The sequence below is a fragment of the Cebus imitator genome, unplaced genomic scaffold (assembly GCF_001604975.1).
Source record: "Cebus imitator isolate Cc_AM_T3 unplaced genomic scaffold, Cebus_imitator-1.0 Scaffold404, whole genome shotgun sequence".
NCBI lineage: Eukaryota > Metazoa > Chordata > Mammalia > Primates > Cebidae > Cebus > Cebus imitator.
In genome coordinates this window covers 185847-213512 of record NW_016107719.1, presented here as the reverse complement: position 1 = coordinate 213512, position 27666 = coordinate 185847, and the positions used below count along the sequence as shown (strand labels likewise).

Below are 27666 nucleotides of genomic sequence, written 5' to 3'. Positions count from 1 at the left end.
GGGTGTGACTTTAGGCCTGTGCTGTTGGGGGTGATGGGGGTGTGACTTCAGGCCTGTGTTGGTGGGGTGACACAGGGTGTGACTTCAGGCCTGTGCTGTTGGTGGTGATGGGGGTGTGACTTTAGGCCTGTGCTGTTGGGGGTGATGGGGGTGTGACTTCAGGCCTGTGCTTTTGGGGTGACATGGGGTGCGACTTCAGGCCTGTGCTGTTGGGGAGACACGGGGTGCGACTTCAGGCTTATGCTGTTGGGGGTGACAAGGCGTGTGACTTCAGGCCTGTGCTGTTGGGATGACAAAGGGTGTGACTTCAGGCCTGTGCTGTTGGGATGACAAAGGGTGTGACTTCAGGCCTGTGCTGTTGGGGGTGACACAGGGTGTGACTTCAGGCCTGTGCTGTTGGGGGTATGGGGGTGTGACTTCAGGACTGTGCTGTTGGGGGTGACACAGGGTGTGACTTCAGGCCTGTGATGTTGCGGGTATGGGGGTGTGACTTCAGGACTGTGCTCTTGGGGTGACACAGGGTGTGACTTCAGACCTGTGATGTTGCGGTGACACGGGGTGTGACTTCATGCCTGTGCTTTCGGGTTCACACAGGGTGTGACTTCAGGCCTGTGCTGTTGGGGGTGACATGGTGTGTGACTTCAGGCCTGTGCTGGTGGGGGTGATGGGGTGTGACTTCAGGCCTGTGTTGTTGGGGTCACACGGCGTGCGACTTCAGGCCTATGCTGTTGGGGAGACATGGGGTGCGACTTCAAGCCTGTGCTGTTGGGGTGACACAGGGTATGACTTCAGGCCTGTGCTGTTGGGGTGACACAGGGTGTGACTTCAGTTCTGTGCTGTTGGGGGTGACATGGTGATGCAGTGACTTCAGGGCTTTGCTTTTGGTGGTGAAATGCTGATGGAGTGTGACATCAGGCTTGTGCTGTTGGGGTGACATGCTGGTTCAGTGGCGTCAGGCCTGTGCTGCCTGGAGAGCAGAAGGCATCAGTGGCATGTTGGGGGCATCTCTGGACCTGGCTGCCTGACTGCTCATGGTGCTCCCCTGGGGCCTCCTTGCTACTCGCCTCGGCCGAGCATGGCTGGACTCACCCCCACAACCCCAGTGCTGCCGGAGACCACAGGGTGACCCTGAGATGGCCCATGATTCCCAGTTCTGTGAATGATGAGAACATGTTTTCCTGCCTCCCTCCCTACCCCAGAGCTGAACTTTACGTCTCAGGGAGGCCCAGAAAGGAGAAGGAACAGTCTTGGGTCTGACACCCGCTGTCTCATCCCCCACCCCCGTGGGGATTCCATTTGCCAGAGACAGGGCCCCAGCATTCGGGGGTTCGGTGGTGTGGAGTTAGGTGCTAAGACGGGCGTTCAGTGTGTTGGCCCGATGTCCTGTGTGATCATCAGCGCTGTCCCCATTCCCCAGAGGAGGAAATGAAGGCTCAGCAGGATTAGGTGGCATGCAGATGGGTCCACAGTTGGGGTCTCTCCCATAACCCCTCCAGCCACAAACAGCAGGACAAAGGAAGCCCCACCCCGTGCTTCCTGTGGGAGGACCCTCCCCCTCCCCCTCCCCCTCCCCTCCCCTTCCCCCTCCCCCTCCCCTTCCCCCTGCCCCTGCCTCCTGCCCCACCCCATGCTTCCTGTGAGAGGGCCCTCCCCCTCCCCCTCCCTCCCTGATACAGTCGCCAGGGGTCTGGATACTGGGGAGCCAGGGACTTCACGAGCTACCTTTGGGTAATGACAGAGTGAGTGTAGAACACGGATGGGGAGAATCTTTTCCCTTATCAAAAGGAATGCTGCCTCGGTGGTGAATTTGAGGCACCAGGACAGCTTCCAACGGGGTGGAGGGATCTCCCTACAGCCTCTGAGCACCACTGAACTACAGATGTGTGGGCTGAGCCAGTCCCAGTGCCCAGCCTGGGGTACAAGTGGGGAAACTGACGAGCGAGGGCTAAGGACTTGGCCTCTCGTCCCTGTCTTTTCTGCCTTTCAGTGGTGGGGATGGACTTTAGGGTGCAGACAAGCGGTGGGTAGGTGGTAAGGGTGAGGCCTGGCAGCTCCCCGTGTCCCCACAGCTCCCCTACCTCTGTCCAAGCCCCCTGCACCACGTGAGGATGGGAGTGCTCAGAGGGGTCTGGCATCAGGGTCTGTATGAAACTCCAGATGCACCCCTTCCTCATCTGTGAAATGAGGGCCTCAGGCCAGAAAAGGGCACCAGCCTTCGATTATTTACCGATCAGGAAGATGCTGTCTCCTGTACAAGTTGAGTTGATTCATTCCTGGCCAAATGCCATTCCAAGTCAGGCTAGGGAGGTGGAAAGAGTTCAGCACCTGCCTCCTCTGCTTCCTACTTGGGAGAGGACTTAGATCCCCCAGCCTCAGGTAACTCATCTGAAAAAAGGGCATGAAAGAGCCCCTGCCCCCGGAAGACTCAGTGAGACAGTGCGTGGAGAATGTGGCGTGTGCAGGCATGGATCGGGCCAGCGACTCCGCGTTCCTCACCGGCTCTCACGCCGCTCTGGGCAGGCACAAGCCGAGGGGTTTATGGTGCTGACTCCTCCAGCCTCAATAACCCAGCGAGGAGGCAGGTGCCTGTACCGCCTTCACAGAGCCGTGAGACACCCAAGACACAGAGAGACGAAGTAATCAGCACACAGTCACCCAGCTCGCTGAGGCAGAGTTAAGGCCAGGCAGGCCGATCCAGAGTGCACGTGGGGGCGGACACGTGTCGTGTTTGTGCGTCCATGCATGTCTGTGCACGTGTGCGATTCCCCCTCTGAGACTTTAGCGGCCCATGCCAGCTGGTGACTCCTTCAGCCCAGGCATCCCCAGGCAACCCCCTGGCATCTGGGTGGGGGAGTCGACCATTTCTGTCTGTCCCACTAGTTCCAGAGCAGCCTGGGAAGTCCCAGCCCTTTCTTCTCAGATGTTCATTCAGGGTCCAGGGTCCCCAGGGCAGACCCTCGTCCCCTCGCTGCTGACTCCCGCTGTGTGTGAATGTGGAGGGGAAGCAGGGGTGGTGCCTGTGAGCCATCCACACTGGGCCCTCATGCTCTCGAGTTATGATCACGGGTGATAGTGATGGGTCCCACGTAGATCATGGGACATTCTTAGAATGAGCGTTTTTTGGAAATCTGCTTGTGTGGGCGGCAGAGACTTGAGAGGTCTAGGGAAGAGCAGATTTTCAGACAAGGACTTACAGGAAGGGGGAGGCACAGCCCTTTGGCCCAGGATGGCCACTGATGAAGAGGGTGGGTCAGGGGAGAGGGTGCCACCGTAGTGATAAGGAAAGGCTGGCCTGGACCCTCCACGGGCTGAGCACCCTGGGGCTCCCCACCTGACTCCTCTGAGCCCGTGGTGCCTCCTCCACCCCCGTGACTTGCCTGCTTTCTTTTTTTTTTTAATTTTAATTTTAATTTTTTTTAAAGATGGGGTTTCACCATATTGGTCAGGCTGGTCTCGAACTCCTGACCTCAGGTGATCCGCCCACCTCAGCCTCCCAAAGTGCTAGGATTACAGGCGTGAGCCACTGTGCCCGGCCAGACCTGCCTGCTTTCTACCTAGCTTCTCCCAGTGCCCACGTGAGCACAGCTGAGGCCTCATGCCCTTGAGTGGCCTGAGGGTGGTGGAGGGACTGGCCCGGGAGTTCTGGCCACAGCTGCTCAGTTTCGCAGAAGCCACTCTCATTGGGCGCCTCCACAGCACAGGCTTCCCCCTTTCTGGGAACCTGCCTCCTGCCAGCTTCCTCTCCTGTGTCATCACTTCTCTTATGATCCCCCACCATGTCCACTCACTGCCAGCCAGTGGGGACAGGCAGAACCGTGGGTTCCCTAGGCCAGCTGGAGCCAACCCCCCAACCTGGCCTGGCCTGGCTAGGGGGTGGCCCTGGTGTTCTCTGGAGCCCTGGTGGCCAGCACCGTTGGCAGCCACAGACACTCAGTGGGAACTTCAGAGCACCTGACCTTGGCTGGGCTGGCCATGCAGAAGGAGGTGGCGGCTGCTGCCCTCCATGAGCTCACAGCCTGACGTCAGCAAGGGATTCGAAGAAGTCATTTCCTATGCATGCCTTAACCTATGCCGCAAGGGAGATATGATCACCCCGTGTTACAAATGCGAAAAGTAAAAAAAGTGTTGAGGGTGACCCAAGGTCACACAGCTTGTTCCTGGGGCAAAGCCAGGCTGCGGGTTCAGCTCTGCAGCCCAGGTCCAGAGGGCTGCTGCTGTCTTTCTCTCCAGCGCTTGCCTTCTCTGACCCTCCTTCCCCTTTCACCTGTCTGTGGTAAGGGCACGGTGGCTGCTTCATCCACCCATGCCCCCTGCCTTCCTCCCTTCCTTCCTTCTTCCTTCTTGTGTTCTCCTCCATCCCCCACCCTCCCCTCCATCCACCCGTCCATGCATTTATCCCTCCAGGAAGTACTTCCTGGCAGGGTCCCTGCCAGCCTCCTGGATGAGGCCAAAGGAAATAGTTCCCATCTCCAGAGAGGTGAGGAAGCAAGGCAGGCCACACGGTGCGACAATGTGCCTTCAGACGCTCGGTACTTTGTAGCCGAGGTGGACTGGCGGGCAGCGCAGCTGTCAACCTTTTGGTGCTTCTTGCAGAGGGCTGCAGGGGAGCACCTGGTGGACGGGGGGCACCAGAGAGCCAGAGAATGGAACCCTTCCCCAGGAAGCTCCATAGAAGAAACCGAGAACTCAGATGGGCCAAGGGGCCAGGCCAGGGCAAAAGTCTATGACAGGGGTAGGGCCACCAAAGCCCTGCCTTAGTCCCAGTGGTGTTTTAGGGGCCGCCCTGTCCCCTTCCCCTCCCCCCTCCTCCTCCTCCTCCTCTTTCTCTTCCTTCTTCTCCTGTTCCTCTTTTTCTCCTCTTTCTTCTTCTTCTTGAGGAGCAAGAATCTGGATTATTACGTGAAATTTGCTGGCAACTCAATGAAGCAATTTCTACACACCGCGTAAGCGGATTATCTTAGCACTGTGTGACTCAAGCTCGGGCCACTAGATTTCAGCTCCCGCCTTGAAGTCCTCTCTGGCTTGCCCCCGGAGTTCCACCCCCTCCACCGCTGCTCCAGGCCTCCAGAGTGAGAACCAAATGCCGCCCAGGCAGACAGGTGCCCGGGCTGTGCGGTGAAGCCTTGGGGAAAGGCGGCTGCCAGCTGCAGGCTGCTTCTAGGACTCTCCCTGGAGGTTAGGAGAGAGAACTTTCTGTGGCAGGGACAGGTGCCTTTGCCTTGCAGCCCCTGCCCAAGGCTTGGTGACACTGCAGCTCTCCACACAGTTGCTTTAGGGTGAAGTGTCCCACTCCCCACCAGCCCCGGCTTGGGCTCCCTGCTCTGTCTCTCCACAATCTCCCTGTGACTGTGGGAGGGACACCCCAAGGTCCGTGGGATGCACTTGACTCCTCATTGGCGGGATCAGTACTTCCCAACGCCTGGCTCCCCTGTGTACATCCTGAGGCCCTTCTGTGAGAAAACAATCCGTGATAACTTTATAAACAAACAGGCATCAAAACCTGTGTTGCCTTCGTTTTACCAGGTCCAGGGCTAGACTTGCTCAGGGGCGCCCCCTGGCGGTGCCTCGTCCCCCACCGGCCCCGCTGAGCTGGGGGAACCATGGTGGGGTCCCAACCTGTTCTGTCTCAGGAGTTACTCTCAGCAGAATGATTGCGCACCCTAGGGAGTTTTTGTTTCTATAGATCTATACTTACAAATTAGAAATTAAACAGAATTTTAAAATGTTTATTCATTCCTTTAATGTAATTAGAAGCCCGTGACACATTTGAATATAAATATCATTCTATGAAAACTGGTTACATTCTCCAGCACTAAAAACATTTAGTGACAAGAGTACTGTCGTGTTACATTTCTGTTCCTTTAACAACTGGCTTCACAGACCACATGCCGGACCTTCCCGTCTCGCTCCAAGTTCAATCAGTCCCGACGTCACACATCACGTAGTCTCTGGACAGCTGTTCTGTCACCTTATGAGAGAATGAGGGCAAACAAGGCAATGACATCTGAGTGTTACTATTAAAATGAATTTTGAGCCAGGCACAGTGGCCGACACCTATCATCCCAGCACTTTGGGAGGCTGAGGTGGGCGGATTATCTGAGGTCAAGAGTTGGAGACCAACCTGACCAACATGGAGAAACCCTGTCTCTACTAAAAATTAGCTGGGCATGGTGGCATATGCCTGAAGTCCCAGCTACTCAGGAGGCTGAGGCAGGAGAATCGCTAGAACCTGGGAGGCGGAGGTTGCAGTGAGCCGAGATAGCGTCATTGCACTCCAGTCTGGTTAACAAAGAGTGAAACTTCATCTAAAAAAAAAAAATTGACTTTTGGAGCCTCGGGGGTCCCCTGACTGTGCTTTGAGAACTGCTGGTTGGTGTAGGTGTAAGATCAAGGTCACTGTAGCTGGATAGACCTTTGGGGGTGCCAGAGTCCAGGGCAGGTCTGTGGAGGACATGGAGGAGGCAGGGCGCTCAGACCTCAGAGCTCATTTTGCAGTGGTAATTGGGGTCCCTTCCCCCACACCCCTGCCTTACACATTGAGATGTTTTAAAAGCCTCAAAGCTCTTCTTCAGCTGTTCAGTGGCTAATGAATTAACTTATTGAACGATGAAGTGCTTACCACATTCTAGAAGTTCTGGGGAAGTGCCTGGCCCCTGGGAATCACGGCCAGCTCCATGGGGTGTTGGATCTGCTGTGGGATGTCGGCCTTCGGGGGCATCCCGCTGCTCACTGGATCTCCTTTCGCTTTCTCTGCCTGGGGCATTTTCAGCTTCTGGAGACTTTCAACCTGTGCCCGCCCTGCGTGTGATTCCCCCATCTGCAAAGGCTCTCTGATTTGCTCTGTGGGAGCACTTCCTTCCCTGTGGGGGGCATTTCTAGGAGCGGATGGAGCTGTCCCCATCTGTTCTGCAAGGGTGTCCCACTTGGGATGGAGGGAGGGTTCCACTGTTCTGGGGGCGTGGTTGCACCCACTCTGTGAAGCCCTGCCCACTTGCTCTGTGAGGCAGAGTGTGCTGGATTCTCTGCAGGAGGAGCCCCTGGGCCCATGACCTGGAGATGGGGAGATGGGAGGGGCTCCTACTTGTTCTCTGGTAGGAGAGAAAGACTCAGACTCTCTGGAACTTCCCCCACCTGCTCTGTTTGAATAGGGGAATGTTCTTGGTGGCATTGTGGCAGAGATGCAGGGGTGGTGCTGGCCGGCAGGGATGTAAGGGTGCTCCCGCAGCTGGGGGTGGCCCCACCCCGTGTGGCCATGCTTGGAGAACGTGCTGCTCATCAGGACTAAGCTACCAGTCATGGGAAAAGGACTGATCCTTCCCTCAAGCCCACAGTGTCACCAGGAGGCAGGAGGGTCGGTGTTGCAAGGGGAACACCGCTGCCCCTCACCCGACACCAAGCACAAGGCAGATGGCCTTGTCCATCTGCAGACAGTGGGCCAGTCAAGGGCTTTTGCCTCTACTGACCCATTGAAGCCTTTTGTCAGATTCAAGGTCAACAGAAATAATACCTTTCCTTGTTTTATAAGGGAGGAAAGTAAGGCTCAAAAAAAGACCTTGACTTGCTAGAACCTCACAGTTCACAGGTGACGACGACTGGAATTGAGTTTTATCTGGCGGGCAGTGGGGAGCCATTGAAGGTTTTTGAGCAGGGGAGTGACATAGCCAGACTGCTTTCTAGAACATGACTCTGGGGGTGAGCAGTTACCCAAGGGGAACAGAAAGCAGGGCAGAGGCGGCGCAGTGGGGGCGTGGTGGGGGCGCAGCTCCCCCTGCCTCTCTGGCTGCCCTGTCCTTGCTCTGGCTGTGCACCGGACCCAGGAGACCCGCCAGTGTGGCCCTGAGTCATCTCTGGTCCCCGCAGGCTGTGTGGCCTGCGCATCCTGCAGCCCTATGCCGAGAGGATCCCTGTGGTGGCCACGGCCGGCATCACCATCAACTTCACCTCCCAGGTCTCCCTCACCGGGCCCGGTGTGCAGGTGCACTACGGCTTGTACAACCAGTCAGACCGTGAGTACGGGCAGCCCGGGGAATCCCTGGAACCACCAAGGGGGTTGTGGGCAGCTGTTTATGAGGCTGAACAAAAGGAGTGTGTGTGTGTGGGTGTGCGCGCACTTGCACAAATTTATGCAGCTTTGTGTGCCCACATGTGCAAGGCAGCCAAATGGGTTTGCAGAAACACACTCACACATATCCACGTATGTGTTGTGTGCATGTGTCTGGATGTGTATGTCTGCTTGGACTGTGTACAGAGGTGCCCGAACACGTATCTGTGGGTGCCTGTCCATGCGTGTGTGAGCGCACAGGAGCGTGCGTGTCTGTGTGACTTCAAGGCTACGCATGGCCTAACGGCCCCTCCCTGCCCCCATGGTCCCTGTGGTTTTGCAGCCTGCCCTGGAGAGTTCCTCTGCTCTGTGAATGGACTCTGTGTCCCTGCCTGCGATGGGGTCAAGGACTGTCCCAACGGCCTGGATGAGAGAAACTGTGGTGAGCAGCCCACGCGCCCATCCCTCCTCTCTCCTCACCTCTGCTCTGAGCTGAGTGGAGACCCCACCCCTGAATGCAACTTCCATTATCAGCACCCAGGAAACGGGGTGCTCTCACTGTGTGGGGGTGGTGAGATGAGGCAGAGCAGGAATGCGGCCTCCCCGAGACCACCCCGTGGGGCAGTGGCAGGGACAAGTGGGGAGCCAGGTCTCCTGACTTCCAGCTCAGGGCCATCACTCCCAGCCCCTGTCCCAGCCAGGCTTCCAAGAAGGAACGGAATGGGTGAGGGAGCGATCCCTCCTCCTCTGCCCTGTCAAAGTTCTAAGCATGTGGGAAGAAGGAAGTACGAAGTTAATGCGAGGGTTGGGGATAATCCTGCCACAGTGCTGGGGAAGGCACCTCATATTTGGAAGCCAAACATCTGGCTTCAAGTTCTGGCTCAGCCTAGTGACCTAGGATGAGTCACTTTGTCTGTTTCCACCAATGAAATGGGGTATCTCCCAGGGTTGCTGTGAAACTTTGGGTGTAAAGCAGCAGAGAGAGGCCGGGCGCGGTGGCTCACGCCTGTAATCCCAGCACTTTGGGAGGCTGAGTCAAGTGTCTCATCTGAGGTCAGGAGTTCAAGACCAGCCTGGCCAACATGGTGAAACCTGTCTACTAAAAATAAAAAAATTAGCCGGACGTGGTAGCACACACCTGTAGTCCCGGCTACTCAGGAGGCTGAGGCAGGAGAAAGGTTTGAGCCTGGGAACTGGAGGTTGCAGTGAGCCAAGACTGCGCCACTGCACGCCAGCCTGGGCGACAAGAGCAAGGCTGTTTCAAAAAGAAAAAAATAAATAAGTAAACAAAGATAAAAACAAAGTAGCAGAGAAAGAGATTTGTGATTGGTAATGTGCGATACAGTGCACCTTCCACAGGCATCGCCGAGCCCCGCTGGCCCCTCTGGCTTCCTCCCACCTGTCCCCCCTCTATGTCTCCACAGTTTGCAGAGCCACATTCCAGTGCCAAGAGGACAGCACATGCATCTCACTGCCCAAGGTCTGTGACGGGCAGCCTGACTGTCTCAACAGCAGCGATGAGGAGCAGTGCCAGGAAGGTAGGGTGAGCCTGGCTGGGTGTGTGGAGGGACACCAAAGACAGTCTAGGCCTGCTGCGTGCTTCAGCAAAGAGTTCTGGCTTCCCATCATCCCAACACCTACCAACCTCTCTGTACCTACACGTGTATGTCCATCCATCCATCTTCTGGTCTCAAATCACCCTGTCTGTCCATTGATTCATACAGCTACCCATTTATCCATGCATCTACCGGCCTGTGCAACCATCAATCTCCCTATCATCAAACTGTCAATCCACCCACTTATTGATTTGCCTATCTGCCTGTGTGGCCACTGTTCCATCCATCCGCCCATCCATCTGCCCACCCACCCATCCATCCATCCTCCCATCCACCCGTCCATCCATCCATCCATCCTCCCATCCACCCGTCCATCATCCATCGATCCATCCATCCATCCGCCCATCCATCCATCCACCCATCCATCCACCCACCCATCCATCCACCCACTGATATCCCTAGCCCTCTGTTTGTCTACTAGTCCTTATGTCCACTCATTTGTCCAACCTTCTACCTGTTTGTCAGTTTCCCTAATGGACCACCACTCCACCCATTGGCTTGTCTGCCCAATCTTCTCTCTGGCTCTATTTATCCATCCATCCATCTACCCATCCAACTGACCAACCAACCAACACTTCCAGAATACCCAGCAATAGGCCAGGTGCAGTGAGGAAGCAGGAATAAAACACCACAGATGCAGCCCCTGCCTTCCAAGCCTTATCTGTTAGTAGGAGGATATGCTGGGTGACTTTCTTTCCTGCAATGTGGGAAGACTGGGGGGCAGGGAGGAGGTCCGACATGAAGAGCTTCCTAGAGAAAGTAGGTGTTTGGTCCTTGATGAGAGCTAAAACTTAAATAAGCAAGCAGAGGGGAGAGAGGCCAAGACCAGGTGGTGGAGCGTAAAGTTCTTTACAGTGAAGAGCAGGGAGGAAAAGGTGGGCAACCGGGCAGAGCCTGGGGGACTGCCAGGCTAGGTGGGGACCTGGTCTGAAAGTGGAGGCACAGTTCTGCCTTGAAGTTCCACACCGGAGGCGGTCAGGAGCTCCAGTCTGAGAGGGAGACACTGCCTTGTGCTCAGCAGACAAGTCTGAGTGAGACTGGGGGGGATGGACATGGCCTGCTTTTAGGAGCCCCTAAAGGAGACTCAGAAAAAGGCTCTCCAGTCCCCTCCTGGCTCCATCGTTCCTGCACCCCACTTTGGAAGGCTCCCTTGGGGCTCAGAGACCCACCTTCTGTGCCCTGTCCTCATCCCCTCTGTCCCAGGGGTGCCCTGTGGGACATTCACCTTCCAGTGTGAAGACTGGAGCTGCGTGAAGAAGCCCAACCCACAGTGTGACGGACAGCCCGATTGCAGGGACGGCTCAGACGAGCAGCACTGTGGTGAGCCCTACCCGGCTGCCTGGGGCCCTGGAGCTCGGGAGGGAGGGGGCTGCCCAGAGCAGGTGGCCAGAGGGAAATCTCACTGTTGTCCCCTGGTCTCTCTATCCCATCCTCTGCCCCCTCACCTGGGTCCTGATGGTCTCTCCCCCTCCCCGGTTCTCCTGTTCTCGGTCTCTCCATCTCTTTCCTTTGCCCTTCTTCTCTCTCTGTCTGCTTCTCACTGGCCTCTCCCCTTCCCCTCCTCCTCTGTCCACCCCACCACCTGCCCGCATCCCCAGACTGTGGCCTCCAGGGCCCCTCCAGCCGCATTGTTGGTGGGGCTGTGTCCTCCGAGGGTGAGTGGCCGTGGCAGGCCAGCCTCCAGGTTCGGGGTCGACACATCTGTGGGGGGGCCCTCATCGCTGACCGCTGGGTGATAACAGCTGCCCACTGCTTCCAGGAGGACAGGTGAGGGGGAGGGGACCTAGGCTGTAAGACACAAGGGCAGGGAAGGCGGGGCGGGAGGCGCACTGTGTCTGAGCTGTTTGCAGAGAGAGGGAAGGGTGGTGGAGCCCCCAGACAGGCTACTGCGACATGGGTTCTAGTCCTGGCGCCACCAGGACCCACTGGGGCCCTGGACACGTTCCGCCTCTCTGCCATCTACTTTTGGTACCTTGCTTTAAGTTGGGTCAGTGATTCATTCATCTGTTCACCTCACTCACTCACTCAGCAACACTGGTTGTGCTCCTACTGTGTGCCAGGGGCTGTGCTAGACTCTGGGGATGCAGTAAAGGACAAACTGCCCGATCTGGTCATAAGCTATGACACTCCCCCAGGTGTGACACGGGGTGGCGGGTGGGGCTGCGGAGCCCCCAAGGGATGTCTCATCAGGCCCCATGGCCATCTTTCCCATGTGCTTGGAGGGCTGAATCCACCCCCAGACAGACCCCGCCCCCAGGCCCTGCACAGGGAGCCGGCCCCCTTTTGTATCCTCTGGGGTGCAGGGTGCTCTGACTACTGACCACCCAGCTCTCTTTAGCCCCATCCCAGGCTCCTCCCCCCACCCCACCGGCCTCTGGTGGAGAGACCCGAAGGCTGCCCACCTGCCACCCAGGCAGCTGGCTGGCTCAGGCCAATTCCTCCATGCTCGATTCACACCCCCTGCCCGCCAGGACCCACCAGCCTCAGGGAATTCAGAGCAGCCTGGGTCTGTAAAGCGCACAGGAATATGTGTCCCGGGCCAGGCACTGTGCTACATTTTTTACATACACGGTCTTATTAGATTCTCTCAAGAACATTCGAGTAGAAAATGCCATTCCCATTTCTCAGATGAGGCGGCAGAGGCTTTGAGAGGCACGCACGTGTCTAGGGAGGGATGGAGCTGAGCCGACTAGGACCAAGGCTGAAGGCTGTTCCATCAGCTAGGCGGCCTCCAGGGAGGGAAGGGAGGGCGGGTGTGGAGGTCACTGTCCCAGGTGGGGAGCTGGCTATTCTGAGGGTCTCTGGCTGGGAAGAGGCAGCCCCGGAGCAAGGACCCCACCCCCTCCCACCTCACCTCCTCCCACCCCACCCCACCTTGCCCCAGCATGGCCTCCCCGGCGCTGTGGACCGTGTTCCTGGGCAAAGTGTGGCAGAACTCGCGCTGGCCTGGCGAGGTGCCCTTCAAGGTGAGCCGCCTTCTCCTGCACCCGTACCACGAAGAAGACAGCCACGACTACGACGTGGCGCTGCTGCAGCTCGACCACCCGGTGGTGCGCTCAGCCGCCGTGCGCCCCGTCTGCCTGCCCGCGCGCTCCCACTTCTTCGAGCCGGGCCTGAACTGCTGGATCACCGGCTGGGGCGCCCTGCGCGAGGGCGGTGAGCAGCAGCGGGGACTGGCGACAGGAGATGGGGCCAGGGGAAGGGCGGGGCTGGACGCCCTGGGGCTCCACCCACGGGCCCTCTAGTCCTGGGATCCAAATTGGGCTGAATTTTTACAGTAGAAAACCACCATTTAGTGCGGCCCATAGGCCCCCTGCCCCTACCCTCCCAGCTCTTCCCTTCCTTCTGGAAGGGCGTTTCCTGTGGGGCAAAGGGGCAGGTCTGGGACCATTGGCCACGTGCAAGCTCCACCCGCTCCTCCTGGGGCTACAAGGGTGGAGGCTCTGAATTATTAGCACTTTCCACACGAGGCTGGATTTTAAGAGAACGTGACTTCATAGGATCCACCCAACAGCCCTGGGGCGGATGCTGTGGGCCCATTTTATGGATGGAGAGACCAAGGCTCAGAGACATGTTGCTGTAAGTCACACAGCCAGAGAGGTCTGGAGCAGAGATGGGAACCCAGGACTTTGGGGCCTCTAGAGCTCCCGCTCTTCCTGCTTCTGCTCTCAGAAATGGGGTCTCTCCCCTTTCTACCTTCACTGACCAGAGCTGGCCATCCCTGGAGGCCACTGCACAGTTCTGTGGACACAGGCCCAGCTGGCAAACCTACAGCCATGCCCTGCAGCCTCAGTGCTGGTGGCTTCTATACAATGACTTACAATCTGGAGGCAGGCAGGGCCGCAGAGATATTTTAAGGGGCAAACTGAGGCTCAGAGAAACAGTGACTTGCCCAGGGGGATGGCAGAATCATGGCAAAGCAAAGGTTGGTTCATTCACTATGCGCCTACTCATTCAGTCACTCAGTGACATGTTTCTGAGCATCAACTATGTGCCAGGCATGGTGCTAGGGGAAGGGCACGTAAGGATGAAGAGGACATTCTCGGGGGGTAGAGAGACAGCGGTAAGGGCCGACATGGACGGGGAGGTGCAGGAACCATGAAGACACAGAGGAGGCCCCTGCCCAGGTCGGGTCAGGGGAAGCTTCAGGGGAGAGTTGTTGAAGCTGAGGCCTGGAGGATGAGGTGGCAGTGTCCAAACAGGAGACATTCAGGTGAAGACACAGGTGTCAGGACAGGAAGACCTGAGAACATCCGCAGCCTGCCAGAGGGGTGGAGGTGGCGGCAGGTGTGCCCGGGCAGCCAGAAGGACAGTGTCAGGATCTCGGACCAGGAGCTCTCCCTCCCACCTGCACCTTAGAACCTTGTGCGGAGCCTCAAGGAGCACCCTGCGTATCAAGGCTCCCCGGGGACTGTGGTGTGCAGCCCTCGTGGAGAATCGCTGGGGTGGACTGCAGAGTTGGGGCGCTGCAGAGTTCTAAGGAAGCTATGGGGGGTCAGGTATGGGCTTCAGCAACACCCCCAGGTTCTGTAATAGGGCACTGGGGAGCCAGCCAGAGCCCAGAGGTGCCTGAGCAGGCAGAGGGTGGGGGATAAGAAGCTAGAGGAAGATGCTCATCCACGTGGGCCTTGGTGGGGGGCTCTGTCACCATGATCCCCACAGAGAAAGAGCTAGAATAAAGTGACAGGGAGGCAGAGGGGCAGGAGCGACCCTAGCAGGGGAAAGGGTGGGCAGAGCAGGAGAGAGGTGGGCTCCTGAGATGCAAAGGGAATAGCCTTAGGGAGAACAGGGAACAAGGGCTCCAGGCAGATGAGATCTCACCTCTGCCCTTGACCATGGACAGGCCCCACCAGCAACGCTCTGCAGAAAGCAGATGTGCAGCTGATCCCACAGGACCTGTGCAGCGAGGCCTATCGCTACCAGGTGACGCCACGCATGCTGTGTGCTGGTTACCGCAAGGGCAAGAAGGATGCCTGCCAGGTGAGTCCCCCGGGCGTGGGAGGGAGAGGATGCTGCTCACTTCACCAGGGCCTGGCCCTTTGCTCACATCGGCCTGCTGAAGCCTCCCATCCTCTCAGCAAGGTGGCGAAGGCCGCCCCCACTTTACAGAAGAGGAGACTGAGGCTTGGGGGAGGGTCCGAGGAGCTTGCCCAAGGTTGCAGAGCCACAGACCGGAAGAGATGTGACAGGCAGGTCAGGCTCAGACGCGGTTCCGCTCCTTGCCCATCGCAAGGCACTAGGCCCACAGTGAGGTGGACACAAGGAAGAAGAAAGAGGTGTCAGCCACAGAGGGGAGGCAAAGGCAGAGGGGGGCGTGGGGACACAGCGCAGGTCCAGGAGGGCCCAGACTGGCTGGAGACTGCGCAGGGCTGGCTTGGGCACTCTCTGTTTAGCAGGTGAGGGGAAAGCAGAGCTTTAAGACTGAAAGCGCCTCTCTGGCACCACCCAGCCAGTTCCCATAAGTAGGAACTCAATCCCCATGGCCCCTCACCTAGAAAGGGGGTGCCCTTACCCTGCTTCCGTCCTCTCTCCTTTCTCCCTTGCAGGGCGACTCGGGCGGTCCGCTGGTGTGCAAGGCACCCAGTGGGCGCTGGTTCCTGGCGGGGCTGGTCAGCTGGGGCCTGGGCTGTGGCCGGCCTAACTACTTCGGCGTCTACACCCGCATCACAGGGGTGATCGGCTGGATCCAGCAAGTGATGACCTGAGGAACTGCCCCCTGCAGAGTGGGGCCCACCTCTTGGACTCACAGAGCCCAGGACAACTGCCAAGCAGCAGGACACGTATTCTGGGGGCAGGCAGGTGGGCTCTGTAGTCGCAGGAGGTGGCATCTTGTCTTGCCCCTGATGTCTGCTCCAGGCGGAGGCGTGCCAGCAGCTGGAGGTCAAGACGTCCCCTGAGGACCCAGGCCCACACCCAGCCGTCTGCCTCCTGATTCTCTCTCCTCTGTCCCCTTCCTCCACCGCTGCCTATTGCGGGGAGGTAGCTCAGCAGCAAGAATGCTGGTTCCAGGTCCCTGGGAGTGTCCGAGATGTACTCTACCCTGTACAGAGGTTACTTGGGCTGCCTTAGCTCCAGAGAGCAGATTCCAGCTTTGGAAGCCCCAGCCGAACTTGGGGTCTGGGGATGGAAGGTGCCTCCATAGGAGGGAACCTCAGAGCCCTGGAGACTGCCAGGTGGGCCAGCGCCACTGTAAGCCAAAGGGTGGGGAAGCCCTGATGCCAGGGTCCTTGCCCACCCCTGCCTGCCACCTGGGCCCTCACAGCCCAGACCCTCACCGGGAGGTGAGCTCAGCTGCCCTTGGGAATAAAGCTGCAGATCCCAGCCCTACTGCTGGAGTTTGAATGGGGACCTGGGCACCAGCCTCACGCCTTTGATTGAAGCAGCCCCTGCTTCCTGCTCAGCCTGTCTGACAAGTGTCCAGAAGGCCAAGGTGGGCTCAGTAGCAGCAGGCATGGCCACTGAGGGTGGGGCCTCCAGGGCAGCTGTCCAAGTCCCAGGAGAAACGCCTGGAAGGCAACCATTTGGGGACCCTCGGGTCAGGGTGAGGGATGTGAGAAGCAATGGTCTTTTGGGAACTTAGGGGGAAACTGAGGCTCAGAGAGGCGGTTAACATCCTCATGATGGCACTGGGGTCAGGAGTAGAGGAGGCATGGACTCCTGTCTCCCAGTCCCCATCTACTATGGCCCCCTCCAGCTCAACACTCACTCCCTTTGGATTCTTTGAGTCACCGAGTAGAACCTCGGGCTCCAACCATGCGCCAGCACTGTGCTGGGACCACAGGGGTGAAGGACCTGACTCCTGACCCCAGGAGCAGTGAGGATGACCCAGTGGGAAGGGGCCAGCGGGGAGCATGGACCGGGTAAGTCAAGGCAAACTGCTTGGAGGCCGTGAGACTTGAGCTGGGGCTCAGAGGTGGTCAAGGTGGGCACATCCGGGAAGGATATTCCAGGCAGGGGAAGAGCATGTGCAAAGGCACAGAGTCCTGGAAGGATGAGGCACACTGGGACCTGGCGAGCTGAGCGAGTGTGTGTTAGAACAGAGAGAGGGGAAGCGCTGAAGGAGTCGGAGGGGCAAACTGAGGTGGGATAACAGAACCTGGAGTTGAGCCAAGGATTTGACCCTGAAAGCACTGGGGAGCCATGGTGGGCTCTAGAGTAGAGGAGTGACATGAGTGGACGCACATTTTGGAACCACCCACTGGCGTGAGTGTGGAGGGAGTGGCAGGCAGGGAGGCTGGTTAGGAGGCCACTGCAGGACCCCAGGAAGGAGAGGATGGGCCCAGACTGAGCAATGCCACAGGATGGACTGGAGGGTGGTTTTGGACTCCTGGGGCAGTGGAGATGGAGCCAGGGGCCAGCTGGAGGTGAGGGTGGGCGGTCAAGTGTGGACAACTCTGGAAGCCTAACAGAGCAGGAGAAAGGGGTCCTCAGAGGGGCCCACGACTGAAGAGGAGGGTTTTCCAACATGGGCACTGCTGCCACGTCTGTGGGTGAATGAGGCAGAAGGGGAGGCAGGGATGGGGAGCACCCACCTGGGTCCAGCCAGGCGGAGCCCGGGCGGGCAGGCGGGCGGGCGGGGCGCATCTCGAGTGGGTGGGCACAATACACACACGATCCCTCTGGTGATCCGGAATCACCCTGGGCCTACCCCAGTCTCCATCGGAATCCTGGAGGGGCGGAGGGTCATCTGCTCTCCTAACAAGCCTCCTGGTGACTCTTTTGCAAGGAGAGTTGGACCCCAAAAGTGAGGCCAGCTTTGGAGTGGCGAGGCCCTCCAGGCTGGAGCTGGCAAGAGGGAGCCCCCACACCTTAGGGGCCCGCTGCCCGGCAGGATTTCCTCAAGCCAGGCCACGGAGAGACTCGGCAGGACGGGGGAGCTGAAGGAACCGGCCAGGGTAGGTGAAGGGCCTGGGGTCCGGGCTGGGGCCAGCAGACTCAGAGAAGGGAGAGGGTGGGGGGTTTTCAGTTCCTGGGATTTAGGGCAGAGGGGTGGCAGCAATGGGGAGAGGTGGCAGTGGCCCGGGCATCAGAGTAGAAGTGGAGGGGTACCCTGAGAGGGTTAGGGGGTGGCAGAGGCAGCCTGGCTCCCAGCCAGGTAGAGTGGGTGCTCTAGTATCCAGCCCCAGGGCAAAGGATATAGCCAGTTTCCCAAGCCCTCCCCGCAACACACAGGAAACTGGCAACAGGGCAGCGTCCCTGGGCTTTCGGGAGAAAGCTGAGTTCCTTTGGGCCAGTCTACCACACCTTGAGTTTAGCCCCGTCCCCAAAAGTGGCCCAGAGAAAGAGAGGGCGACAGCCAGGCTGGGCTGTTCCTTCGGGCTTTATTACATGGTGGGGTCCAACACAGCTGAGAAGCAAGGGCCCATCCCGGGAAGTCAAACTCAGGAGGGGCCCCGGCTCAGCCGTCACACCCACTCTCCCCTGGGCACTTCCTGAGTCCTCCACTGCCCCTGCCCAGCCCCTTCCGCTGCCTCTCCCCGCCCTCCAGACCAAGTGCTGGGCGGGCAATGCAAGTGGCTGGGGGTGGGATCACCACGGTGAAGACTGAGCCAGCTACCCCTGCTCTAACAGGCCAGTTCCCCACACCCTGAATCCCCAATACCTGAATCTCCATTTGCAAACAGCATTCTGCCAGGGGGTTGGGCTGGGTCCTTTCCCTCCCGGGGCAGCTGAAGGGGGGACGGCCCCTATATACTACCTGAGGGCCTTCGGGGACCTGGCTCCTCCGTGCACCCTCACAACAACCCTGTGAGGTAGGTGGGGTGGGAGGAGTTACCCCCTGGACTAAGGCTCAAGGAGGTGCTGTGACTGGGCCAGGAGGGAGCACATCTGCCATGCAGCAGGGGGACCTGGGAGAGGGGGCGTGGGGGCTGGAGAGGCACAGCCAGGCAGTGTCACATGTCCGCCACAGGCAGTCGGCTCTGCCCAGGGGTCCTGGGGCCCACCTCAGGCCTTGAGAGGTCCCAGGGGGCCCCCGCCCCGCCCCTGGAGGCAGGAGTAAGTCACAGCCCCACGGATGCAGACAGAGGAGGCCAGGGAGAGGGCACTTCTTCCTTCTCAGGCCCGGGGCCCACCCCATGGTACAAAAATAAAGGATTTCAGATGGGAACCCCAAGTCCCTGGAGGTGATCTGGGGCCTCACATCCAGGTGCCTCTGGCTTGTAACAGCTAGAAAAAAAAAAGAGGAAGGGCAGGAGGAGAGGAGGGGCGGAGGTGGGGCCGGTAAGGAGGGGGTGATGTGGGGCCGAGGGCAGAGAGGAGATTGAAGGGCAGGGAGAGGGGGAGAGAGAGAGGCAGTTGAGTCAGTCACAGGCTTCCTTCTGGAGGAGGGGGTGGGGCTGAGGCCCATAGAAAGTAGATTCAGAACTGAGCCGGCGGGAGCAGGAAAGGTGCCCCAACTAACCCATCCAGGAGCCCCATGCCCCATCTTGGGCTGGTGATGGCACCTACAGAGGCCAGATTCTGCCAAGACTCTGAAGGCACTGGGGTGGTGGGTGGCTAGGGCTGGGAGAGGCACTGGTACTCCAGGCGAAAGGAGCCACAAAGAGCAGCTCTCTGTCCCCATTTTAGAGGCAGTTGTGGCCCAGAGAGGGACAGTGACTTGCCCAAGGTCACACAGCAGACAGAGAAGATTGGGGTAGGGGGCCTGTGGGCATGCGGCCAGGGCTTTTTCTGCCACTCACAATCCTTACGGCAGCTCTGGCTGACACTTCATGGGCCAAGGGTATCCCAAAGTGCCCACAGTGGCCCGTTCTCCCCATCCCCACAGAAATAGGGATACCACAAGGCAGTGACACAGGAGCTCCTGGATGTGCAGGACTCGGCCAGGGCCCTGGGCTTCAGCAGTCCCTCCCTCCTCCCCAGTCTGGCTCAGGTGCTGACGGGCTGGTGGGAAAGCTCCCACTCCCTAACTCTCTTCTCCTCTCGGAGCCTCACCCCCAAGGCCAAGGTCAGATGAGAAACTTTGGTGGGTGGAGATAATCAGCCAAAAGCTCGGCTCAAGTCCAGGGATCAAGAGGTGAGCACCCTCCTCACTCCACCCCTCCCGCCAGCACCGCCAAGCTACAAACCAGGGATGGCAGCTCTGGGGGCGGGCGAGGGGCCGAGGAGAAGCCCTCATGGCAAGCTCAGCCTCAGGTCTGAGAGGGTGCGGGCGGAAACCTGCAAGGAGGAGACGTGAGGAGGCGGCGGGAGGAGGAGAGGCGGGGCAGGGCCCGAGGCTGAGGCCGAGCCTCAGAGGTGCCCAGCAGGGTTGGTGGGCACAGAGGAGGTGCAGCTGCGCCCCTCCTCCCCAGGCTGGGAGGCAGGAGGTACCAGAAGGGGCGCAGGAGGCGGCAGGCAGGATGGTCTGGGGTGCAGGGCCAGGGGGCCTGCGTGGAGGGCACGGGAGGCTGGGACCAGGGCAGCCCCGGGATGGAGGCGTGAGCAGGCAGAGAGAAAACCCGGACAGGGGCAGAGAGGGAAGAGGCAGGGTGCAGATGAGATCCAGGAGGAAGAAGAGGTGGATGAAGATGAGGCAGGACCTCCAGCGGGAAGCGGAGGAGGAGGCAGTGGTGGGAGGGAGAAAAGGTTAGCGGGATCCTGAGATGACTGGGCTGCAAAGAGAAAGTGAGAGAAGGGATGGTTATGCGGGTGAGGCGCCAGGCAAGTGGCTGAGCTAACCCTGGTGCCCCCCAGCAGCCCCCGGGCCCCCAGTTCTGCAGCTGGCTCCAGCAGGGGGTGGGCGGGAGGCTCCGGCTTTGCTTAGCAATCATCCTCCTGGGGCGTGGCTGCACCTTTCTCCTGTGCATCTGCCTCCACCTGCACCTGCTCCACCTCCACCTCCTCCACCTCCTCCTCCTGCTGCTGCTGCTCCTCCAGCGGCTCCTCCGTGCTCTGTGAACCAGCCGGCGGACCCAGGGAAGAAAGAGTGGAGACGCTAACAGGGGGGCCAGGGCCTGCTGGCAATCCCCAAAGACCCGGTCTCAGGCAAGGCGGAGGGACCTCAGGAGAGGGGAGGGCTCCAGCCACAGAAGCCAGGGGCATCTTCTCTAGTCCCCGGGGCAGCTTGGGAGGCCTGGGGAAAGCAGCTGAGGATGGGGCGCTGTGGGCATGCTCAGGGATCAGTCTGGCTGCTGTTCCACAGAGCGAGGCTGGAGCCGGGGTCGAAGCGGAACAGGGAGGGTGTGGGACTGGGGTATCCCTGAGAAGTGCCTGGGAAGGCCTTGTTTGGAAACACTGATCCTGAGTAGAAATGTGGCCAAGCCCCAGGGTGGACGCCACCCAGATCCGGGATGCCAGCCAGTCTCTGACAACCCAGGTCCAGGGGCTTTGGCCCAGGGAGGCAAAACGAGCAAGCTCGCCCTGTACCCTTGCAGGGCAGCGCCAGCTCTGGCGGGGGTTGGTGGGCAGGCAGGGTGCATCACAGCAGGACAGGGAGGCAGACAGACAGACAGGAAGCCAGAGGTAAGCCTCCACTGCGCAGGGGCGGGGGCCCCAGGAGGAGCAGCCTCCTTTCTTCCCAGCCTGGTTCACGCCTACTCTGTGGCTCTGCCGAAGGCCCTTGGGACTTCCCACAGCATGGGGTCCAGGGTGGCAGGATGCCCGCTCAGCCCCCTCCCCACAGGGGGCGATGCTGCCAGGGTGCTCTCGGGAGGCTGACTCAACAGGCCAGGCAGACACACAGGACAGGCCACCACCAGGCTGCCCCCATCCTGCAGAGCGGCCAAGGAGGGAGCCTGGGAAAGGGGCAGGATTTACAGCGGTGGCTTCCCCATCCTGGCTCAGGCCAGCTGGGGACACGCACCTGTCCCCGGGGAATAAAGGGCATTTGGGATCCCAGAAGTTCCAGGCTCCAAGGATACCACAGAGAGTATGTGGTCCTTCCCTCTCACTTCACAGACAATGCGGCAGAGGTGCGAGAGAGGACAAGCTTTGTCCTAGGTCACACAGAGTACCACCCTGTGCCCTGACTGCCTATCCCATGCCACAGTGCCCAGTGGCCACTACGCATCCTCTTAACGCGGCCTCTGAGTCCACGCCGGCCGCACCCTTGGGATGCTCTCATCTCACTGCTCCCAGCCTGGGCCTGGGTAACGGCGGGTGGCATGGGATGGATGGCGGTGGCTGTGACCATGGGGAGAGAGGAGGAGGGACGGTGCGGGCGCAGGGGCAGGAGCCTTCTGCAGACACGGCCTGAGGCGGGTGGGCTCACCTTGGTCTTGCGGCTGGACTCGGAGCTCAGCCCGTTCGGGGAGCTGTGGAGCTCCTTGGACACCACACACAGGAACTCGGCCTGGTCCTCGCTGCCGTAGCTGTAGGAGGAGCCGATGTTCACCAGCTAGAGGGGTGGAGCATGGGGGGAAGACACAGGTTGGTGTTGGGGGCCATGGGGCAAGGTGGGGCAGGCCTCGGCCCCCATCAAGATACCAGCTCCTGTCCTGATCCTACGGCTTGTTGGGCCCCCTCCTGGGTTTGCTGAGGGCGCCTCTGGGCAGGAAGGTGGAGTGCTTCCCCTCGAGACCTGTGCCCCGGGACCAGCCTCTCCACCTGGCTTGCCTGGCCCGATCCCTGGTGGAGGGTGGCAGCATTACTGCCATCCCTACCACCACCCCCAGCCCAGCCCCAGAGCCAGGGGACCCTTTTTGAAATGCAGACAGAGGCCTCTAAAGGACGGCTGTCCCCTGTGCCAGACGTGGCTGACGCAGCTCCAGGACAAGGCTGCAGGGTGGATTGGCAAGGTGGAGCCCACAGACTATTCCCTTCACTCCCGGAAGCAGAGGTGGGACAGGTGGTCCACTCCTGAGACCAAAGGGCAAAGGACCAGTGGCCCCTGGCCTGCTCACTCAGCCTCTGATAGCCTGTGCAATTGACAAAGACGCTCAAAGTTGCCCTGCCTCTGTTCCGGGGTCCCTAGAATAACCACGCCCACAAAGCCCTTCTGGCTAACAAAGTTCTTGCGGGTGATGGGTCTCATTCAGCTCTCACAGACCCTTCTTCAGCAGTCAGAGAGGAAAATATCACCCCCTCTGGCAGAAGAGGCTTGGAGAGGTGGTGGCCTGCTGAAGGACTCACAGCTAGGGAGGGGTGGACCAGGGAGTGGCACTGGGGATCCCACGTCCTCTCTGAGTGCTGCAGACTTCAATACGGACTTCTGGTGATCTGCATAAGGCTAGTGCCCACACAGAGAGCCCCACTGAGGGCCAGGAACTCTACTGACGGCCCTTCTAATCTTCACAACTGTCCTACAGAGGAGGTGCCATTAGCCCACTTCACAGATGAGGAAACTGAGGCCCACGGAGGAGGTGCAACTTGCCCAAGGTGGCAGGCATGTCGGTGGCGAGGCCTAGAGGTGATCCAGGCCTCTGGCTCTGCACTGGGCCCATTCCTCCATCCCCCCGGCCATCCTGGGGGCCCCGAACTCCTGCCTTGTGCCAGGGAGCATTCGGGTGGGAGCGGAGGAGAGCTAGCCAAGCCCGTCTCCTTCTCTAAAGGCACATTTGACCTCGGGCTAACTAACTTTCTGGCTCTGCTCCTCTGGAGACCTCAGAGGTGGGAGGTCCGATCATAACTAGAAATAAAGTCCTTGGGATAAAGACCTCCTGACGGGTAAACCACATCTGGACTGGGAGGAACCATTGTTCACCACAAAGACCTCATGGGAAGCCACTGCTTCGGGCTCCCCGGCCTACTGCAATGCTGGTGACTGGGCATGTCCCCTGCGGAGACTCTGAAAACTGCATCGGGAGACGCTGTGCTGGCCTGGAAAGTTGGCTCCGCTCACCTGAGTGGGTCTCTTCTCCTTGCCCCTGGGCTGTCCCCCGGGGGCAAGAGACTCGCTGGTGCCACCAGATAGCTCAGAGGCTGCTTGCTGTGAGGACTCCCGCCAACAAGGACGCCCTGTGGCCACTCAGGCTCCTCCTCCCTCCCAGTCAACCTGCCACCAAGCGTGGTCTCTCTAACCTTGTTTAAGAAGACCTCCGGGGGCGGGGGGTACTGTGAGGGGAACCCAAGGCTGAGGCTGCGGGAAGGGAGGGGCCAGGGTAGGCCTGGTAGTATGCCCGTGTCCCCCGCCTACCTGCTCAAAACGCCAGCCATCAGACATGGTGGACACCATCTGTGTGAGCTCCTCCTCCTGGCACTGCAGCACGCGGTACACGTGCTTGGGTGGGACCTGTGGGCAGAAGGGTCACATAGAGGGCACCTGTGGGAACACCAGTTATTGCTGCCACCCCCGCAACATACCCAGAGAAGGAGAGAGAGAGAGAAGAGGTGGGCTGGGGGAGGCAGCCATGCTCTGGCTCCGAACGCCTGCTCCTCGCCAGGCACTCGACAGGCACCACCTCACTTAATCCTTCCACGAAGCCTAGGCATTAGAGGACTTCCCACTGAGGCCCAGAGAGGTCCAGTTACTTGCCCAAGGTCACCTAGCTCAAGGGTGGAGGAGACAGAACCAGAACACAGGTAATTCAAGAAAGAACGAGGGTGGGGCTTGGGGAACATTTAGGGTCACCAATGGAGTCAGGCCCTCAAGGAGACCCAGAGCCTCCCCTCTTCAGTCCACTGGGGGTTGGAGACGGTTCCTCACTACCTGTCCCCAGCCCTCACACCTCCCCAGCGTAGGTGGAAAATCTCCCTCCCTCCCTCCTGCAGACTAACCAGGGAGGCCTGGGCTCCAAGCTCACCAATGCCAGCCCCAACAGCCTGCACTGTGCCCACCAGGTGACCATCTGATCCCACGAAATGCACAATTGGCTAACCCTGCATTGCCCTCTGCAGGGCACCCTGCACCTCCACACTGACCCCCTCCTGCCAGTGAGGAAGGGATGGGGGTGCAGCTCCCACCCCTCTCTATCCCATAAGAGGAAATCAAGGTCCAGAGAGGGCAAGCCTGGCCCAAGGTCACACAGCAAATGAGGCTAAGCAGGGACAGAACCCCAGCGTCCGTTGCCCAGTCTGGGGCGATGCTGGGCAGCCTGGGAGTCCAACAGTCGCTCCTCTCCTTACAAGCCAGCTCGGCCTCCCCATGATAAACACGGGTCCTGTCTCTCCCAACCTCCTCCGCCTCCCACTCCCGAGCGGCCCCTGCTCCCCACCTGGGTGACCGTGTAGTCCTTCTCTTCCATCCGGTCTTTGATGATGCGGATCAGTGGGCCAATGTTGTAGAACTCGGCTTCCTCCAGGACCCCTGGCAGACAGGACAGACCCCAGTCACTCCTTCCGGTTCCACACCCCATTCTCCTCTTGTTCCTACCACCCCCAAACCCACCTCCTGCTCCGATCACCCGCCCTGAGGATGAGCTGAGCGTCTGTGAGTTCAGGGGTCAAGCAAGAGGGAGTATTTCCTTCCTTGGATCCCACACTTCCTGCAGCAGGGGCTGAGACGCTGCCACACAGCTCTGCTGTGCTGAGCGGTATGACCTGGGGCACCTGCCGGGCCACAGTCTGGGGCTGCTTTAGGGCTATCAAGAGACAGCAGGCTCATTGGGGCTGATCCCCAGAATGTCACCATGAGCAGGGCCTTGCCTGACCCCCAGTCATGTGCTGCTAATTTATGAAGCACATTCTAAGTGTTGGGTGCATTGCATTTTTGAATTCTCAGAACTGGAAGGAGGTACTTTCATCATCCGTATTGAACAACTGGGAAAACTGAGGCTCCCAAAGAGAAGCGGCTTGTCCAAGGTCACGCAGCCGGTAAGTGGCAGAGGGAACTCAAGCACCACAGACTCCAGAGCCCATGTCTTCCCACTGCAAGTACATACCCTGTGTCCACACTCCTCCCAATCACTGCACCTTATAGTGTGCACTACCCCGCACCAGCTCATCAAAGTCCCAGGGGTATGAGGAGAGAGCCGGCATTACCGTCCTCATCTTGCAGTTTAATTAATCTGCAAGATCAAGAAGTCAGCCCACCAGTACAGCAAGGAACTTATAGCTGGTTTGACTCTCCCAGGCTCCCAGAAGGCGGGGGACCTTCAGACCCTTTCCTTGCCTGGCCTCTAGACTCCCTGGGGACAGGGCTCATTATGAGCTGAATGTTTGTGTCCCCCCCAAATCCACCTGCTGAGAGCTGTGATGGGATTAGGACGGGAGGTGATGAGCTCATGAGGGTGGAGTCACCAGGGAGGGGTCAGCATTCTCATAAGAAGCAGCTGATTGGATGTGAGGGCGATCTGGCTGACATCTGTCACGCCACTGATCACCAGGGTTGATGTGGCTGATCTAGCTGGCTGGGGGCATGTCCCCTTTCTCCCTCACTGCTCCAGGCATGTCTGTCCCAAAGCTGCGTGCTCCATCAAAGAGGACGACCACCCCCGATAGAGGAAGGCTGGTCTTCGGTCAAGGGTATGCGAGCAGCGGCGCTCACCTGCTAGAACCTCCAAACAAGCTCTCCAGAAGAGGCCGGGGGACTAGTTCCCTCTCTTTCTGCCATGTGAGGACACAATAAGAGGTCAGCAGTTTGCAACCCGGAAGAAGGTCATCATCAGAACCTGGGCGTGCCAGTACCCTGATCTCGGATTTCTAGCCTCTGGGACCATGAGAAATAAATTTCGGATTTTCATAAGCCACCCAATCTATGGTACTTCATGATTACAGCCTGAAATGCCTAAGATGGGGCTCACATTTCTGATCTGCCCTCTGTCCCCGGTGCCCACACAGGACTGAACACAGGGCAGGAGGCTGGGTGGGGAGTGTCGCTGCCTGATTGTGAGAATGATCCCCAGGGCCCCAGGCAGAGCCCTGCAGGTGACAGACAGCGAGCACCACATCCCACGTCCTCCGGCCAGGCACTGAGCTCCATCTGGCCTCACAACAGCTCGGTGGGGTAAGTGCTATGGTTCCCCATTTCACAGATGGGGACACGGAGGCACAGATGAGTTAGGTAACTTTCTCAATGTCACACAGCTACTAAGTATCCTCCCAGATCCCCTATCCCCTAAATGGACTCTAGCCCTGTGTGATCCCCCAGTACTCAATAGCTGTTTCATCCGCTAGCCCCCAGTAGCCCGTGCCATCCCCTAGCCCCTGACAGCCCTGTGCCACCCCTAGCCCCAAGTAGCCTGTGCCATCCCCTAGCCCCGAATATCCCTGTGCCATCCCCTAACCCCCACATAGCCCTGTGCCATCCTCCAGCCCCTGATATCCCTGTGTCATCCCCTAGCCCCAACACAGCCCTGTGCTATCCCCTAGCCACCAATACCACTGTGCCATCCCCTAGCCCAGGATAGCCCTGTGCCATCCCCTACCCCGCAATATCCCAGTGCCATCCCATAGCCCCCGATAGCCCATCCCATCCCCTAGCCCCTAATATCCCTGTGCCATCCCCTAGCCCTCAGCCCCGTGCCATCCCCTAGACCCCGATGTCTCTGTGCCATACCTCAGCTACCACATAGCCTTGTGCCATCCCCCAGCCCCCACATAGCCCCGTGCCATCCCCAGCCCCCGATATCCCTGTGCCATCCCCGAGACCCTACATGGCCCCATGCCATCCCCTGGCCCCCGATATCCCTGTGGAATACCCAAGCCTCTGATAGCCCTGTGCCATCACCTAGTCTCCACATAACCCTGTGCCATCCCCTAGCCCCCAAATTCCCCTGAAATCCCCTAACCCCCACATAGCCCCCTGCCATTCCCTAGCCCCTGATATCCCCGTGCCATCCCCTAGGCTCCACATAGCCTCGTGCCATCCCCTAGCCCTCAATATCACTGTGCCATTCCCTAGCCCCCACATAGCCACGTGCCATCCCCTGGCCCCCACATAGCCTTGTGCCATCCCCTAGCCCCCAATTCTCATGCCATCCCCTAAGCCCCACGTAGCCCTGTGCCATCCCCTAGCCCTCAATATCGCTGTGCCATCCCCAGCCCCCACCTAGCCCCATGCCATCCCCTAGCCCCGAATATCCCTGTGCCATCCCCTAGCCCGACAGCCTGGTGCCATCCCCTAACCCCCACATAGCCCTGTGCCATCCCCCAGCCCCCGATATCCCTGTGCCATCCCCTAGGCTCCACATAGCCCTGTGCCATCCCCTG

General features: G+C 59.3%; 2 protein-coding genes and 1 long non-coding RNA gene across 12 annotated transcripts in view; 1 reads left to right on the top strand and 2 right to left on the bottom strand.

The window, feature by feature from the left end:
- Positions 1-23106, top strand: part of TMPRSS6 (transmembrane serine protease 6) — a 46754-nt gene extending 23648 nt beyond the window's left edge. For 3 of the 4 annotated variants that reach the window (XM_017508912.2, XM_017508911.2, XM_037731505.1), the window contains 8 exons: positions 7861-8006; positions 8385-8483; positions 9466-9579; positions 10861-10977; positions 11256-11424; positions 12542-12813; positions 14501-14637; positions 15204-16010. In XM_017508912.2, the coding sequence (XP_017364401.1) occupies positions 7861-8006; positions 8385-8483; positions 9466-9579; positions 10861-10977; positions 11256-11424; positions 12542-12813; positions 14501-14637; positions 15204-15362 (1213 nt within the window). In that variant the 3' untranslated portion in view covers positions 15363-16010. Of the gene's footprint in view, positions 1-7860; positions 8007-8384; positions 8484-9465; positions 9580-10860; positions 10978-11255; positions 11425-12541; positions 12814-14500; positions 14638-15203; positions 16011-17106; positions 17113-23091 lie in introns of those variants that run through there. The other variant, XR_001819174.2, reaches the window with a different exon arrangement.
- LOC119468266 lies at positions 12848-15259 on the bottom strand. Its single transcript, XR_005196921.1, has 3 exons — positions 15170-15259; positions 14479-14893; positions 12848-13917 (listed from the first exon to the last, which is right to left on the bottom strand). It is a non-coding gene; the product is annotated as an uncharacterized LOC119468266 (long non-coding RNA).
- KCTD17 (potassium channel tetramerization domain containing 17) overlaps positions 17960-27666 on the bottom strand; it is a 17114-nt gene continuing 7407 nt past the window's right edge. For 2 of the 7 annotated variants that reach the window (XM_037731507.1, XM_037731506.1), the window contains exons 3-7: positions 24732-24823; positions 23714-23809; positions 21851-21976; positions 20433-20532; positions 19729-20252 (exon numbers count right to left, since the gene is read on the bottom strand). In XM_037731507.1, the coding sequence (XP_037587435.1) occupies positions 19891-20252; positions 20433-20532; positions 21851-21976; positions 23714-23809; positions 24732-24823 (776 nt within the window). In that variant the 3' untranslated portion in view covers positions 19729-19890. Of the gene's footprint in view, positions 18826-19727; positions 20253-20432; positions 20533-21850; positions 21977-23713; positions 23810-24731; positions 24824-27666 lie in introns of those variants that run through there. The other 5 variants (XM_017508915.2, XM_017508916.2, XM_017508919.2 and 2 more) reach the window with 5 other exon arrangements.